The 18,395-nt window shown below is 41.4% G+C and overlaps 1 protein-coding gene across 2 annotated transcripts in view; it reads right to left on the bottom strand.

Annotated features, from left to right (window-relative positions):
• The window catches only part of Agxt2 (alanine--glyoxylate aminotransferase 2), a 49,468-nt gene that overhangs the window by 22,547 nt on the left and 8,526 nt on the right, over positions 1-18,395 (bottom strand). The window contains exons 2-8 of one of the 2 annotated variants that reach the window (XM_021208503.2): positions 15,870-15,958; positions 13,755-13,939; positions 10,142-10,265; positions 8,669-8,763; positions 6,847-6,940; positions 6,115-6,208; positions 262-362 (exon numbers count right to left, since the gene is read on the bottom strand). In XM_021208503.2, coding sequence (XP_021064162.1) covers positions 262-362; positions 6,115-6,208; positions 6,847-6,940; positions 8,669-8,763; positions 10,142-10,265; positions 13,755-13,939; positions 15,870-15,958 — 782 coding nt within the window. The remainder of the gene's footprint in view (positions 1-261; positions 363-6,114; positions 6,209-6,846; positions 6,941-8,668; positions 8,764-10,141; positions 10,266-13,754; positions 13,940-15,869; positions 15,959-18,395) is intronic. The other variant, XM_021208504.2, reaches the window with a different exon arrangement.

Raw genomic sequence — 18,395 nt, 5'->3', positions numbered from 1 at the left:
TAGCTCCTCCATTGGGGGCCCTGTGTTCCATCCTATAGATGACTGTGAGCAATGGCTTCACTTACATGTTCATCTGTTCAGTGTGGGGATAAATGAAGATACATTTTTGAAGGTCAACTGAAAACCATTTTTTTTTTAAAAAGGAAGCAAGAGAATGAATTGAATTTGGAGAGGAACAGAGAAATGGGCACTTAATTAATTTGGAGTTAAAACTGTGATCATGAAAAATTTAGAGAGATATTATTAAGTTTGTGTACCCACTTGAATTGGCTCTGCAAAAAATCCAGCAATTGACGTGGCCACAGAAGTGTTCAGTGTGTCTTTGAATTGTTCGATATACCGTTCTTTAGCTTGGCAGCAGTCTGCAGCAAACACATACACACATACACAAGTCACAGCGTTTGATGTTAGAATGGCATCTTGAGGAGGGAGGGGGGAAACACAGAGAACTGAGAGCAGCCGATGGTCTGGAGGTCTTCAAACTGTGAAGAGCTGGGAGCCAGGTATTTATCTCTGAAAGGCAGGACATTGTGCAGGAATGGCTTTATGAGGACAGCCATAAAAACATAAACAAACTACTTCAATAATTCCATTCGTGGAAGGAACACATTGAAGTATCCTCAAGTCTAGTATAGACAGCCATTTCATCTAAGGACTATTCTGTTAAATGGATAGATCTGACTCAAGTGTTTTTGGGTGAGTTAAGGTATTCAAATATAACTCTACTGTTTATTGCCACTTAGTCTGATGCAAGCTTTTTAAACTGTAAAGTGCTTTTGCATTCAGTAAGTAAATATGCTTATATAATAATCAGAATTCAGTCTAAAGAAGGGTGTGTTAGAGGCAGGTACGTTTTCTTCACGGTAGCTCTTGACTCTTGGTTCTGTGTCTCTTATTTATAGACCTCTCTCCCTTAATTGAGGGCACATTCATTTTTGGAATCTGTGACTATGCCAAGTGTCTAGTACACTGGAGGCGCTCAGCAAGTTCCTAAAGAATTAGAGGGAAATAAATGGTAGATACTGTGACAGGTCTGTGATATACTGAGCAGTTTTGTTTGACATTCTTCTCTGGATAGGGAACCAATTGCTGTTCAGGGAATGCCTTTAATAGGCTAACCCCCTCTTTGGCTGGGTTCAACTGATGATAAACGTAGTCCCTGAGTTTGAAATGTCAATGACTATTTATTACTACTAGAGGACGTGCTCATTAAAAAATAAAAAAAAATACTGCTTTGCCATTTTGTAGAGTTTCTTAAGTACTGCATGTATTTTCAAATTTGTATTTACTATTTAATTTTCTTCAAGATCATGAGACATCCACATTCCATTGTCTGACCCTGCTACTTCATGAACATTTTGTGGTCCTTTTCTAGAATGTTGAGTTTTGTTTCCTTGTGTATTAGTTTTGGCTGTGGATGGCTTATTGTCCTTGGCATCTGTGAGTATCCTGTGAAGCCTAGAATGACAGAGGTTCATCAGAGTACTTCTCTATTTGCAGTTTCCAGCAGCACAGGGCATTTTTTTCTTCCATTTTCTTTCTTTTATAAAAATTTTTTTACTAGATATTTTCTTCATTTACATTTCAAATGTTATCCCCTTTCCCAGTTTCCTCTCCGAAAGTCCCCTATACCCTCCCCTGGCCCTGTTCCCCAACCCACCCACTCCTGCTTCCTGGCCCTGGCATTTCCCTGTACTTCGCAAGATCAAGGGCCTCTCCTTCCATTGATGGCCTACTAGGCCATCCTCTGCTACATATGCAACTAGAGACACAAGCTCTAGGGGGTACTGTTTAGTACATATTGTTGTTCCTCCTATAGGGTTGCAGACCCCTTTAGCTCCTTTGATACTTTCTCTAGCTCCGTCATTGGGAGCCCTGTGTTCCATCCTATAGATGACTGTGAACATCCACTTGTGTATTTTCCAGGTAATGGCATAGCCTCACAAAAGACAGCTATATCAGGGTCTTGTCAGCAAAATCTTGCAGGCATGTGCAATAGTGTCTGGGTTTGGTGGTTGTTTATGGGATGCATCCCCGGGTGGGGCAGTCTCTGGATGGTCCTTCCTTCCATCTCGGCTCTGAACTTTGTCTTATTTATAATAGCTAGAAGCTGGAAAGAACCCAGATGTCCCTCAACAGAGGAATGGATACAGAAAATGTGGTATATTTACCCAATGGAGTACTACTCATATTAAAAACAATGAATTTATGAAATTCTTAGGCAAACGGATGGATCTGGAGGTTATCATCCTGAGTGAGGTAACCCAATCACAAAAGAACACACATGGTATGCACTCACTGATAAGTGGATATTAGCTCAGAAACTTAGAATACCCAAGATACAAATTTGCAAAACACATGAAACTCAAGAAGAAGGAAGACCAAAGTGTGGATACTTTGCTCCTTCTTAGAAATGGGAAACAAAGTACCCATGGAAGGAGTTACAGAGCACAGGGCATTTTTGCTGCAAATTCAGCCGGTGATAGTAGAATTCAGAATGCAAAGCTTCAGATGTGATTCCTATCGAGTCTCCTCTACTTCCTTTCAGTGGGAGGACCTTCTTCTGCTTCTCACCACCAGAAACTTCCAGTGCCTTTATGTCTCGTTGGCCCATTGATGGAGTCTGACCTCTTGGGACTCCAGGGAGGCTTCCACATTATATCCTACTTTGTGGATGTACCCTAGAACTCATCATTTCTTCCCTGCCTTCTGCAGCACCTTAGCTAAAGCTCAGGCTCTCCCTGTTTGCCAGGTATTCTCAGGGCAAAATTGACTGGAGTGGCTTATGACCTACAGGTATTTCTAAGAAAGCCTCCCCTAGTATTAATTTTTTAAAAAAGGAAGCCATAATGCAAACATTTAAAACATCTGTAACGATTTTAGAAGGGTAGTAATGGGGATTGGAATCTCTAAATTCAGGGCCTGAAGACCTGAGGTCAAATCCTTGTCCTCCTGCTTCCTCAATGTGGACTTGGCTTGTCTTCTTTAAGACTGAGAATTGGAGTTGTAGCTAAAGCTTTCGGGTGTGTTTTTAAGGTTTGTGACCGTAGGTTTAGCAAGCTCTTCTATAACTATAGAAATCATTACAGAGCAAAATCAGCTTGAATTGCTTAAGTTAGTATAAAATCATAATCACAGAAAGATTTTGCTTGAGTCTATCCTACACACTTCATATTTTTTTAACACTCACTTATCCATGTGTTTGGTGGGAAGAAGGACCATCTACTGTGTTTTCTCCATTTCATATGTGTTCCATTGACTTATTCCTGTAACCAGGTCAGGCCTCCTTTGGAGAGAGATAGGATGCATTGATGTCCCTATGGCAACATCAGGAGCATGTGGATGCTCTGCTGGATATCATAGCAGAGTATTTACTCTAGGGAGCATGTTAGTGTTACAGGGAAGGTAAGCAGAATGAGAAACCAAGAAAGATGAATATTATTAGGAAAAAGAAGAGTTCCTTTCAAAGTGGGGAGAATGGCACATTTAATACCAGCTTTGGGGGAGAGTAGAAGGACAGTGGGTGATAAGAAATCAGTCCTATCATGAGGTATGCCTGGAAATCAGGGCTTAGAATGCATCTTGTAGAATAAATAATCTGGGAGGTAGATAAAAGAAGATAATGAAATCCACTACATCAAAATACCAAACTGGTTCCTGTTTAAGCTAAGATTTAACGATGTAATTCTGAAACGAAAACATTCCTACTCTGGTTGGTGCTTGTATGCATCCAGTGGAAAAACTTTAGGATCTGCTGCAAACTCGACCATCTACATTAAAATCACTTGACATGTTGGAGTGCTTACAAGGCCTGAATACAAAGACACCCAAATCGGTTCTTTTCTGGTACAATGTGAGGCTCTGAAAAGTTAACAACAAAACACAACGAAGTAAAATATATGGCCAAAATAAAATAAAAACGTGGAGTCTGCAGTCCCCTTTGGTATCTTATTTATAAATGTGGTGTGACAGCTCTAAATGGGAAGTTTCCATCAAATTCTTCTCTTTATAGTTCAAGGGAACCCCAAGGAAGGCAGGCATAAGGAGGGTAAGAGCCAGAGGGGACGGAGGACATCAGAAGAACATGGCCCTTCAAATCAACATGAGCACAGCTCCTTTGAACTCATGGAGACTGAAGCAGCCAGCACAGGACCTGCAAGGGTCTGCACCAGGTCTCTGTATATGGATTATGTAGCTTTCAGTTTGATGTTCTTATGGGACTCCTGAGTGTGGGAATGCATGGGTCTGTGATTATTGGGTCTTCTCTTGGTCTCTTTTCCTTGTGTTGGTTTCCTTTGTCCAAATGTGATATGATAGTTTTTTTATTTTATCTTCTATTTTATTTTGTTATGTTTTTATTATCTCTTAGAAGCCTGTTCTTTCCTAATGAGAGATAGAAGGGGAGTGGATTGGATGGGAGGGGAGGTGGGGAAGAACTGCGACAAGTAGAGGGAAGGGAAAGTGTAATGAGGATATAAGAGAATTTATTTTCAATGCAAGGGGAAAATAAAAAATAATATGGTATGATTCTTGCGTCTATAAGGTAAGAGTCAAGAAAACAGGAGCCTATAGATACACGAAGAAGAAAATATATCTTATATTATCTTGTATCCTCTAGATCACAGAGAGATTATCATGATGTTCTTATGTTCTCGCGATGGTCTAAGGGAAGACCTCCAAGAAGGAGAATACAGAAAAGATGGGCAGAAGGTGGTGACCAGCTCTGAAGTTCTTCAGTCTCCTAGACTTTGTCAATGGCCTGAGAACTGTGAGATGCACCTGGCTGACTTCAGCTCTTGATGTCATATACAAACGTGATATACAAACATATCCCCAAGAGTTTGAGGCTGCTACTAAACGCTTTCCTCTACAATGGTTTGCACATGTCTGATCTCACAAAGCGGCATGATGGGAGTGAAGCACCGGCCTTGCCCTCCCTTCCCGCTGTTATGTTTGTATTATTAATATTGTTTTTACAAATGAGAAAAACTAAAGCCCAAGATGGAGTGGAGTCTAGATCTCTTGATTCTACTCATGTCCTCAAACATGGAGAAGAAGAAGGAAAAGAATTACTTTCATCTTGGATTCACCTTATGAGCTCGCTAGTATGAACGAGGATAGTAATGGGGATTGGAATCTCTAAATTCAGGGCCTGAAGACCTGAGGTCAAATCCTTGTCCTCCTGCTTCCTGAATGTGGACTCAGCTTGTCTTCTTTAAGACTGAGAATTGGAGTTGTAGCTAAAGCTTTCGGTGTGTTTTTAAGTTTTGTGACCATGACATTTTGTCTTGTTCCAAAGCTCAGTCTTCCATTCTCCATTTCATTATTATCTTGTATGAATTTTAAAGTGACTGTGATTTTTTTTTTCTGTTCAAAGCTGAATTTTTAAGGTTTCCATCCTTCATTTCTCCTCTCAACCTAGTGACTCATCCTATTCTATTAAATATCTCTTGGCTGAAGCACTTGTTCTTTCCTCTAGAACTACCGAGGAGCAGCTGTTCAGAAGGTTCTGTACTCTGATGGCAAAGCTGAGCAGAAGAGAGCCAACGGTACTTCCATTTCCCTCCGCTTCCGTGTTTATGAATTCACAAATAATAAAAAAATAAAAGTGAAAAAAAAGTGACTGATAAATAGGACTTCTCTCGGAGAGAGTGGCTAAAACTTGTACTAGAGACACTAGTGGCAGTGGCATCCACGAAACAGTCCCATGTCTGACAGGTGTTGTTTGTCGGTCATTTGGGGGTCCCTAGAGAATTCCTCGGCTGGTGTTTTGAGAGTTTTAGAGGTATCCTTTTTCCTTGTCCCCTCTCCCACTGGGAATTGGAGAGCGATCACACTTATTTCATAAACCTACTTGTCAGGTGACACACTGCCTATAGGCATACATCTGAGAGAATCAGAAGCTTTGCTCATAGGGCCAGATGGCAGCTGAGTCAGGTAAACAAGAGCAGGTACGGAAGATGCCATACCAAGGAGCAGTGGCTTAGTATTTACTAGTTTTGTTTCGTTTGACCTTTCCCTCTCCTAATTCCCCCAATTTGATAGTTTTACCCATCTTCAAATTCCTCACCCACCCAACCTTCAACTCTCCCCTTTCTCCCTGCCCATGTGGACCTGGAGCACAGCTGCATTCTCTCACTGTTTGCACTGGAGAATCTCGACAGTGGCTTCCTCCCCAAGGGCCACGGAAAACATCTGGGCACATTGTCTGCAAATGACAAAAAGAAGGATTGTGGCAAAACAATAGTATGAGAAAGCCAATTTGGGGACGCATGTGGTGACAATTCAGGCAAGTGGCCTTCTTCATTGATTTGAAATTACTTTGCTCCTTCTTAATGATAAAAATGTAGTCTTCTTTAAAAAGATGTTTTATTTTTCATTTTTATTTTTATAAATTACTTCTGTGACCACTCTTTAAAGAACACTAATTTTGATGTTCTCCCAGAAGCAACTTTCTCAAGAGCTTAGTGGATGAGGGCTTCATAAAGAATAAAGATGGTTACGTATCTGGAGCTGGTGTTGAAAAGATGGACATGGCATGGGAGAACAGAAAGCAGTGACAGGCTTAATTGATAGAAATGTTGTGTAGTCAAGTTTCTAAGAGCCTCTTGTCTCCCAGATTGTATGTACAAGCAAAATAAAATCTAACACTGTCATTAACTATTACGCCCACTCCGAGGACGCGTCTAAGAAACATGTCTTCAGTTGGTCTTGAATAAGTCCAGTCAAGGCCCTGGTTAATGGCAGGCTTTATGTTAGTTTCCAATCCAGTATCAGAAAAATTCAACCAATTTTCTACAATTCTAGCAGTCCCTACTGAAGGAAGGTGAGGGTCTCAGAACTCACTGATTGGCAGCCTATCCCACCAGGGACCTCCATCTTGTAGATTCCGACATTCGTCAGGCCAAGTGTGTAGGGACTGCATCCATGATAGGCTCCTCTGAAGAGAGAAAAAGAAAAGAAAATGAGAGGCTGAAGCTCACAGCTTTAAAAGAAAAAAAATGTGTATGAAAGACATAGGATGAACTAGGACAACACAAATATTTGAAGTTGGCACCTTTGAAGAATCCCTCTAACCCTATGGCATATGAGTGTACTTATTGATATTTTTCGCTGGTCTCATAGGCTTGACATTGTGAATATAATTTTGGAGATCAGATGGACAACTTCTGTTACTTTTGAAACTGTCCTTCTAAAATAATGAGACTGATTTTTTTTTTAAAGCAGCATCCCAGAGAGTTCATGGTCAACAAGTGCCGATCTTCAAAGTGGTCACCTTAGGGAGACAAATATTTGTTCCTGTTATGAAAGTTCCGTTCAATGTCACTGGGAAGTGTGTCCTCTTTGTGTGACTAATGTGACCTAATTTAGCATTTTCTAACCCAAGACAGTCATTCTTAGTATAAATCATCATAATCAGTTCATAAAACTTCCAAATTAATATCATCCTTTAATGAGCTCCAAATTTTAATTGAAAGAGATCATGAAAAAGGAGGCAGAACGTTCAGCGAATTCTGGTCAGCAATACCATGACTGCTTCAAATAGATAAATATGTCTGGAGGTGTGTGGTCTGGGAGGTTAGTTTGGTAAAGTAAACCACAATGCTTTGTTGCCATATTTATTTGATAGCAAATGTTTCTTTAGGCTTGTGAAAAAAAAATATTTACGTGCTTTATCTGAAATCTGTCATGTTGTGCAATGACATAAGTCTTTGAAAGTAGAAATCATCCTGAGATGGATTTAACACAGGGCTAACTTCTTCTTTCTCCTCCTCTTCCTCATCTCCTTTTTGATTTTGGAAAGCACTCTGTAGACCAGGCTGGCCTCGAACTCACAGAGATTGGTCTGCCTCTGCTTCCCAAGGGCAGACCATAATCTTCACTCCATAATTTTGTTGTTGTTTACTCTGTTACTCATGTATTTTATATAAATCTTATAAAACTCTGTAAATGTGCTAGAGTGGCAAAGTAGGATCACGCTTTTCTGTTACTTTAAGTGCTAACATATTCATCAAGAGTGTATAAGGCCAGCTGGGCATAGTGGCATTTGCCTTTATTCCCAGCAGAGGCCGGTGGATCTCTGTGATTTCAAGGCCAGCCTGGTCTACTAGGAGATTTCCAGGACAGCCGGGGCTACTACACAGAGAAACCTTGTTTCAAAACACCCCAAAACTAACTAGCCAACCAAAACCCCAATACTCCCCACCCAAACTCCCCCAACATCCAAAAACCAAAACAACAAAACAGTAACTCTTCCTCATTTCCCCTTCCTCTTCTTTTCTGAGAGGGTGGGGCCTCCCTAGGTTTTCCTCCACACTGTACATCAAGTTTCTGCCAGATTAGGGGCATCCTTTCCTCAGCATTAAAGCATGTAAATAAACAAACAAATAAATAAATGTAAATTAAAAATATATATCTAGAGTGTGTCCTGTAAAATACAGATCTGTGTTTCATAAGAAGTCCCAATAAATATTGCAAAATTTCCCAAACAAAACAAAACAAGAGTTTCTAAAGCTAGTTTGGATGGAATTATCTCATCATCAAATTCACCAGATTGATCCCACTCTCAACTGGACACTGGAAGGATGCTGGGAATTCGCTCCTTGTCTGTGCTACATTTTAGGGATAAGCCACTGTCGCTGAGCTGAATGTTATAAAGTCTGGTTACCTGAAAGATATGATGTCTGTGTGATTTGAGTATGCTCGGGCCATCACCATGGCCAGGTCATTGGCTTCTGATCCACTGTTCACCAAGAAAATGACCTCATGGGGAAAGGAAGACACGTGACAAAGTACTTTTAGTTCCCTGTTGCTCAATTCATGCAACATTGCTAAAGACCAGGTATTCTAGCTTCTGTTAAAGAGAGTCCCTTCAGGTCAACCTCTGTTTCCAATCACTCCCCGCTTTTAACTACTACACAAATGCTACAGCCCTCCCTTGAACAGCTGTTAAGTGCTACAAAAAAAACAGCTGAGAGGCTGGCTCCTTTGTGAGGTTCTGTGCTTTTATTAGCTTTAACTGATGAGCTTCAGAACCGGAAGACAGAATGACTCTCCCAGAGGCTCACAGAGGTCAACAGAAGAGAACGTGCATGAATGAGGTTTTTGGGTTCCTGAATCTAACCCATCTCACTCATGAAGCGTGGAAGGAGGCAGGGCCCCAGCCTAGACACCCAAAGGAGTTAACCCAGTGTGAGGTTGCTGTTTGACTACATGAACAGAACGCAGCGCGATCTGAACAAAACAGTGAGAGGAGGACTGTAGAGGCCCAGCTCCCCCGGACTGGCACAAGGAGACACATTTGTGGCTTTTCCAATGACCCCACTTCTACGCTCCATGAAATCTGGATCTGAACACAGGTGGTGGCCATTCCAAATTTCTTTTTCTCTTTTGGATAACATAGTAAATGGAGTATAGATAAGTAATAATTAAAGCACATACTGAACACTAATCTAGGTCTCCCTCTCCCTCTCCCTCTCCCTCTCCCTCTCCCTCTCCCTCTCCCTCTCCCTCTCCCTCTCCCTCTCCCTCTCCCTCTCCTGCTTGTGGACGTTGTACATCGTGGTGCGCACTAGGCTCCGCACCACGATGTACAACGTCCACAAGCAGTGCTTTTAAATCTTGGCTGACGTCTCTAGATGTCAGTTCAGTGTCAACTTTAATTCATTTCCAATGCAGAAAATATCTCATTCAGTTAAAACACCTAAGTGCATTTTAGACAAACGTTATTTACAAGAAATGGCTTCATTTTTTTTTTTTTTAATAAAAGAAGAAATGAAAAATGACTGTAGAAATAATGTGGGGCAAGAGAAGGAAATCTCTTCACAACACTGAGGGGCATCTGGAGGACTTGGATTCCCAAAAGGGATTTCTGGAATGATGTAAGGAAGTGATCAAGGTGAGAGAGGGGGACGCAGAGAGAGGGGACAGGCGAATGTTGGGTTATTTCATCAGAACTCCTACACCCCTACTTTCTTCAGCTTGAGTGCTCTTAGGTGTGGCTTTCCCCTCACCACGGAAGACATTCAATACCCAGGTCAAAAAAATCCCTTGGTCTCACAGGTCTCCATCCTTGTGAGCTGGGGGGCACCATTCCTAGTGAGCTGGGAGCACCATTCCTTGTGAACTGGGAGCACTATACCTTAAGAGGCTCAGGAAGGAGTGCTGAGAGCTTCTCTGCATATTCATGCATCGGAGAGTGGAAGAAGACAGAACTTGTATGCCACAGGCGGTCTATCTGTTTTTTTGCCACTGCGGTCACCTTCCTGGAGAAACACAGAAGCAGTCAAGCACACACTACCAGCAGGGATGTCCTCGCCCCTGGGGCATTGATCCTGGAACCTTGGCTACTTCTTCAAGAGATTCAGGAGGCAGGTTTCACATGTGGACGCCTCCACTCTTGTTGGAGCAGTGATCATTGGTAACAACTATTTTATAATGTTGAAGTCTCATTCTTTAGAGAATCAGTTTGACCTTACTGATTAGAAAGACCGTAATGAGAATAAGTAGTAACTAAAGGCAGCTAACCATGTGGGGCCCAAATAGGAGGGTCTTGGGCAGGCAGGGAAAGGGCAACAGTGGCTGGCATTTGAACCGCACCATTATCTTGGCTATTAATATTTGATACATCTAAAAATTAGTTCAACTATTGAATAATTTTGAGAAATGCCAGGCTAAACAAATTCTTTGGCTGTGGGACTTGCTAGTGCCTTTGCTTGGTATCGTGCTAAGAAGGAGAGAGGAAGAGTTCATAGTTCTTTTTTATTAGTTCTCCTTAAATATTTTTATTATTACTTATACTATTTTTCATTATTATCATTTATTTTTATTATATTTTATTTACATATTTCATTATATTTGATATATTATGTATCATATATGATCATATTTTATATTCTTATTAATTATAGTATATACTTATATATAACATATGATTATATTTAATTATGATTATATAATTATATAATATATACTTTTTATATAGTATATTATTTGTTATTTATTTTTATTATTTATTTTAAATTTTTATTATGTTTTTATGATTACATTTTTATTATTAGTTCTCTTATTATTAATCTCTTTTTATCTTTTCCTGGAACGCTTTCCCAAGGAACATCTCCTATGATTATTATTCCACAAATCCCACTTAAGACACTTAAGACACTTAAGTGTTAGTAAATTTTTAAAGAGATAAGACTCTTGAAAACACCCTGGATGACAGAAGTAAATCTGAGAGCCGCGTGACATGTGGAATGGAGGGGACATGGGTTACAACTGGTAATGTGTTGGCCAACTAGGTGGGCAAGGTGGCCTTCCTTTGGAGAGCAGAAGTGCTCTGAAGACACTTGTGTTAATGAGATCAGTGGGGAGAGGAACTCTGAGGATTAGGGAGTTGTCAGCGGAGGTCTCAGATCTCAGATGGCATCAGGTTAGCTGTAGGAAATGAAAAGGAGGAAAACTCAAAGACAACTTTGACACTCTTGTCTAGAATGCTGGACAAATTCCAGAAATAACTCAGGGGTCCTGCTGACCCCCTGGCAGATGTTTCACATGTGTGTCTTAAATAAGCGGCTGAGTGAAAAAAGTGAGTTTTGTGGAGATCATGAGCTTAGTCTTAGAATATGTTGGGGTGGGATATATTCTGTACGGTATTGAGTAATGTAGGCCATCCCAATGCCCTCTCTGACTGTATTCAACTTATTATCTTTTGGTGAGGGGCCAAGGCTGAAGATAAAACGTTAAATAAAGCAGTTGAAAATGTAGCTAAATAAACAGGGCAGGTGTGGGGGTTGGTGGTAGTGATAGGAATGTGGTGAGATGAGGAAAGAAAAATAAAAACAAAGAGAGGAGAGACAGAGATAAAGACAAAACCTGGGATCCCCCAGAGTCAGGGTCAGGTGGAGATTAGAAGCTGTATAAAGTCATGAAAGCCAGTGAGAACCGTCCTCTGCCTGAGACATTGGCTGGGACAACTCAGCCTATGCGGTTCTGTTTTCAGTAACTATGTGTTCTTTGCCTTGAAGCACGTGTGAATAGCTGTATGATCCCTGGGGCGTGTATCTTCTGAAAACAGGAGAGAGAATAGGAACAGAGAAGGAGAAGGCTGAGCGTGGTGGCCCAAGCCACGGCTCTTCTCCTGTTAGCAGTTTCGGGAGAGATCCCTTGGCCCGTGCTTTGAAGGGAAGACCTCAACCCATACAATTTACTTTGCCTATGCTGTGTTTTCAGCATCCGCCTAACTTTAGCTGGACTTGCCAGATTTGTTAGGGCAAGAGAGAAGAGACCATTTACAGCTCAGTAAACAATGCAGAAGGGTGTGGGTTGTGTGTGTGTGTGCGTGTGACAGAAAGAGTGTAAGAGCAAGAAAGCCAGCAGTCAGATGTAAAACAACCTCTCCTAGAAATAGCTGCAAACACAAGATCAGAACAATGGTAATATCAATGAGCATGTTAACATGGAAGGGGGGGGGATTTCCTCTCCTAGAAAAAGAACTATAGGGAGCCATTGTCTCCTGGGAGAAGGAGAATAATCCTATTCCAGGAATGAGTCTCCTTATTGGTTATCCAGTGTGGAGTGGTGAGCTCTGAAACTGTATGCACATAAACAACAACAACAACAAAAGACCCAGCAGGTTGTATTCATATGTGTGTGTGTGTGTGTGTGCGTGTGCGTGTGTGTGTGTATGGTATGTATATTTATATACACATACATATTATATATGTACATACATATCTATGTAACAAATATAATCAAGAAAAAGAATCAACTTGAGAGTAGGTAAAGTGTGAGATGGGCTTAAGGGACGGTAGTTGGGAAGGGCTGGTGGTGATAAGGGAGGGAGAAGTGATGTAATCCTCTTTTAGTTAAAAACACTTTTAAAAACATCATCATAACTTTAATAAAATTATATAGAAAAAAATTTAAAGAATTACTTATTTTATGTATGTGAGAACACTGTAGCTGTCTTCAGACACACAGAAGAGGGTATTGGATCCCATTACGGATGGTTGTGAGCCACCATGTGGTTGCTGGGATTTGAACTCAGGACCTCTGGAAGAGCAGTCAGTGCTCTTAACCATTGGGCCTTTTCTCTAGCCCCCATATATAAAAATTTAAAAGAATGGAATGACCACACAGAAAACCAGAGGATCAGGGAAGAGTGCCCTGAGAGTCTGTGTGTGTGAGCTGGTCATAGCTCCAGTCTCAACTTTATTTCATACATTTCTAAGTGAATTTGCATCCAGGGTTGCATCTCTCTGTTATAATTTTATTCCTCATCAATCTCTCAGAGTCTGCAAAGATGAACCATCATGGATGTAGCGGTTCTCATGGGCCATCCTTCAGGCTATTCTCTTCTCTTTGGGTTTGCCTTACAGGACCGCCACTTGCCTTTTCTCTTGGTGTATTCCTGTCTTTCGAGAGCTTCCTTCATCAAGAAACACACAGAGAGACATTGACTCTGACTCCCATGCTGCATGTGCACTAGGAACCATCAAAGCTTTCATAAGTACAGAATCAAGTCTGTTTGTTTCTTTCTTTGTTTGTTTCTTTACAGAGGAAAGCATGTAGGTGCATGTCAGCACATCCTCTAACAGATATAATTTAAGACCGGGATATAGAAATCAAGGGTTCTGAGTTACACAAATGATTGTTTTCCATGTTTTTCTGGATTTTAAAAATTCTCTTCTCTCTCTCTCTCTCTCTCTCTCTCTCTCTCTCTCTCTCTCTCTCTCTCTCTCTCAAAGGATACTCACGGGTGGCAGTGACCAACACTAACAGTGACAATCCCAGAGAAGAAGTCCAGGTATCTGTTTCCTTCGGAATCAAAGAGCCACTCCATGTGTCCCTGGTGGAGTAGCAAAGGCTTCTGGAAATAGGCTGTATCCACAGGAGAAAGGTGCTGCTTGTGAATCGCCAGCACACGGCTGTAGGCCAGGGACTAGGATAGACAAAGTCAAATTAATTTTCTTAGTCCTGGGTTCTACAAGATCAAGGGCAGGTCAGTTTAACCAGAGCCTAATTGTCTTAGTGACCTGTATGGACTCTCAAATGGGTACATTACCCAATGTGCTCTGGGAAAAGTGAAGTCCCTTGTGTTTAGCCAGAGACTAAACTCACAGTGTTCCTTTTCAATTATGACTCCTTCCTAGGGTACGTGTGAAAAAGGGAGTTGGAATTTCCACCTCTCAGCCAGAAGCCTTTGCTTCAAGTCAATTTTACCATGAAAATAAAACAGCTTGGAAATAAGTGCTCAAATTAGTGCCATTTTTGTTGTTATGGGTTTTTGAAAATTTAAACAAAAACAACCAACCAACCAACCTAAACTTAGTCAATGGCTGGCCATAGTGGCCTTCACCCTTAATTCCTGCACTTGAGGCACAGAGGTAGGTGCATCTCCGTGAATTCCAGGACAGCCAGGGCTACAGAGAGAGACCCTGCCCCAAACAAAAACCAACAACAAAGAAACAAACAAAAATCATCGCGATGTTGGCCCTTGAATCCAGGGTCATGTGCGTGCAAGGCCTGTGCTTTATCATAGAGCTTCACACAGAACTTTTCTTTCTCTTTTTGAATATATTTGTATGTATGTGTGTATGTATGTGTATGTGTACATGTGTGTGAGCATGTGAGTGCATGTGTGTGTGAGCATGTGTGTGTGTGTGTGTGTGTGTGTGTGTGTGTTGTGGCATCTTTAATCCCATTACTCGGAAGACAGAGGCAGTTGGATGTCTGTGGGTTTAAGGCTAATCCGATCCACATAAGAAGTTCCAGGACAGCCAGGGCTACACAGAGAAAAATCATTGTACCCACAACCAAGAAACAGAAGAGCAAATGCATGTGCCCAGACAGTGCCTCCTGTTTATCCAGCCCAGAACCCTAAGCTCAGGGAATGCTCTCACTCGTAATTAAGAAGGTTTTTTTGCTTTTTTTTTTTTTTTTTTTTATAACATCAATTCATGTTATCAAGATAGTTCCCCAGAGGCCCAAGGGGGTCATTTCTCAGTCGCTTTTTGATTCTGTCAGGCTGACAATTAACAGTAGTCATCACACCCATGTTTTCTTTTTGTAGATAGCTTTGATTATACTGTCTTCAAAATTTAGGTCCAATGAATACTATGTAGAATAAAAATTGTTGTCTGTGTGTGTGTGTGTGTGTGTGTGTGTGAGAGAGAGAGAGAGAGAGAGAGAGAGAGAGAGAGAGAGAGAGAGAGAGAGAGGAAAGGAAGGGAGGCAGGGAGGAGACAGAGAAAGTAAGAGGGCAATCATTATCAACCTGATAACAGGAAAATATCCTTTCTAGCAGGGAAAGATCATGTGGTGTGATGTATTGCCACGTGTAAATGAAGATTACAGCACTACAAAAAGAAAATAAGGGATTTCACACTGACCTAAGTGTGTCCCTGTTGTATATGTGTATGTGTGTATATGACTATGCATAGGTGTCTGTGTGTGTATGAGTATGTGTGTGCAGTCTGTGTGTATGTGTGTATGACTATGCTTATGTGTTTCTGTGTGTACAAGTATGTGTGTGCATGTGTGTATGTCTGTGTGTGTATGAGTATGTGTGTGTGTGTCTGTGTATATATGAGTCTGTGGGTGTATGTGTTTGTGTGTATGAATCATCTTGTAATAGTCCTTTCTCGTGGTTTCTGTCAGTCTCATATCTGCTAATCAGTTCATATATCACTAGGAAAGGGTGTGAAGAGGTTCCAGATGCTCCCCTATCATGTGAAGGATAGGATATCATCAGACTGCTGACTGCCATAGCAGGGTTATTTGTAGGTTCTTCCTGGGGAACAATTTTGGAAGTCTGAGATCTCCCGAGGGTGGCCTCTTTCTTCTCGTCTGAAACCAGAATGGAATCTTACCTGGTATTTCTCAGGTGAGAAGTCACACGGTGGCATGGGGTGCTTTGTATGAAGAGTGAGCTTGGGTACAGCTATCCGGGAAGCACCTACTGAAACGAAGTGAATTAGGACCTTCAGCGAAGCGTGACGGACATGCACTTGAGTCACCCATGTGATGACCTGAAACAATTAGGCAGTCTTGCTTCTTACTTTAATAAAATCATGCTAGTTTTGATTTTAATACTTGTTGGTGCCTCCCACTCCCACTAACCACTCCTCCTCCAGCAGGAATACCAGAGGACCGCCCACCGCCGTCGCAGTACCACCCACCGCCATCGCAGGACCGCCGCCGCTGGACCGCCCACTGTCGCCNGGACTGCCCCCCATCATCGCGAGAACTTCGTGGCAACTTCAGGGGACTCTGGGGCATGCTGGGAACTCTTCTTTGTATTTAAGCCAGTTCCAACAATAAAATATGGGCTTTGATCAGACACGTGTCAAGGCCCCAATATTTTCCTTTGCAGCCCTGTTCTTTCTCAGGAGTTCTCGTCCTCCAGTTCGAATCCACAGTGGGTTCAGCAGGCAAGAGTGCAAACCCACCCCAAGGTGTTCTGCCCATGCAGACAAGGCGCCGGTCTGCGTGCAGGCAGGAACACTACTAATACTGAGTTACCTTAATAGTGGATCTTCTGGAGAAAAAATAAACCTGACTGAATCTAGTGCAAAAAGATAAGGAAGATAAGGAGGGAGCAGTGTTTTTCCCACAGACCCCTCTCACAAGCTTAGAGAACGCAGTTCAAGCCTTGACTATAGTCAGGTTGCAATGCAGTACCAAGGGGATGCCCATTCACTTGGTTAATCAGTGTGCATTCACTTGGTTAATCAGTGTGCATCCACTTGGTTAATCAGTGTGCTTTCTAAGCTATGAGTTACTTAGTGCCTGATAACCTGGTTGGCTCTCCATACATGAAACTCATTGATGTCTAATAGGGAGCACACAGAAACGGGCGTTAGGTGACAGGCTGTAGTAATACCTGCAGATAGTTCTAGAAGACACCACCCTCTCTTTAGGAGAGGGCCACCTACTTAAGACTGTTGGAAAGGGAGAGAAGTTGAGAAAGAAGAGTCGTTAAGTGCCTGGAGCTGGGAGAATCATTTAGGTTGGGGAGAGGTATTGAAATTCTTATCTATGTTTAAGCTGAAGATGTCATATTAATTTGCGCAAGTTCATCATGCCCGTTAGAAAGACTAAGAAGGAAACCTTGAGATGTGGACTCAAAGTCTAGGGGTTCATTTTCTGCTCTCCTTTGCTTGACAGCACAGACTCCAACCTCTCATATAAGCAGGCAGGTACAAGGCAGTTAGAAGATCTCAGAGCGGATATCTAGAGTCTTTCTAAGTAGTCTTGGGAGAGAAAGATCCTAATTTAGGAGACCTGAGGTCAGTTGTGTAATTTTACAGGTGGAAAGAATTGAGCAAGACAGGTGCCTCTTAAGCAGCAGGAAACTTTGAGTGTATGGAGGAAATGTTGTGTTGTGTGGCTGTGAAGTCGCTGTCTTGAGGAACTCGATGAACAGTGTGCTTCTAAATGAAGCAGGGATGTAGTAACTGTGAACCTGTTTTCTTTTAAAATCCCACCCATTTTATCCAAATAATCACTAATGTCATGAATTTGCTCTTACAGTCAAAGTAAGTGGCTTTTGGTTACCCATGCAAAAGAACAACAGGGGAATGACAGCTCAAATTTTTTGAGAATTTAACCTTTTGAAAGGTTTTTATGGTGGGCCTCTGTGCTAGTCCCTCTCCTGAAATGGAGGAAAAGGAGTGTTTCTGAGAATTCAAAATCCCTTTATTCCACTGTTCTTGTGTTCCTATCTGTAAAATTGGAGTTGCTCAATGAGTAGGCTGTAAGCTCGGTGACTATAAAGCTCTAAGAATTAATGAGAGTGTGCTGGCAAGGAAAGAGAACTGACGGAGAAGACAAAGGAAAGGTGAGATTTTAAATGGTCAAGGCAGACTCACTCATTCACTCATTCATTCATTCATTCATTCACTCATTCATTCACTCACTCATTCACTCACTCATTCACTCACTTACCTACTCACTTACTCACTCACTCATTCACTCACTCAACAAAAGAACATGCATATAAATGGTGAGGCAAAGAGTCTAAACAAAATTTGTAAATACATTAAAGAGAAAAGGGAAAAGAGACAAAAGGAAAGTGGGAAATGAAGAAGGTAGAGAACAACAACAACAACAACAACAACAGAAAAAGAGAATTATTCCACAAGTGAAATACAGCTATTCAACACTTGGAAAATCTTTCTTGTCATATTATCCCTCTCAATAAACAAACTTCACAAATCATAATAAAAGTCAATTGGTAAATATAAATTTTTATTTGCCAGAAAAATGAAAATCAAAATGTCTCCAGAATTAATTGCCCATGTTTCTTGTGTAAAACAGTCTGCATTTTGAGGGTTCTGTGAGACCAGGGCATTGATAAAGTTTTTCTTTGGTTCTAGTATATCTCTCTACACATG

This window comes from Mus pahari, chromosome 11 (genome assembly GCF_900095145.1).
Source record: "Mus pahari chromosome 11, PAHARI_EIJ_v1.1, whole genome shotgun sequence".
Lineage (NCBI taxonomy): Eukaryota > Metazoa > Chordata > Mammalia > Rodentia > Muridae > Mus > Mus pahari.
The sequence above is the reverse complement of the archived record's forward strand: the minus strand, read 5'-3'. Positions and strand labels throughout refer to the sequence as shown.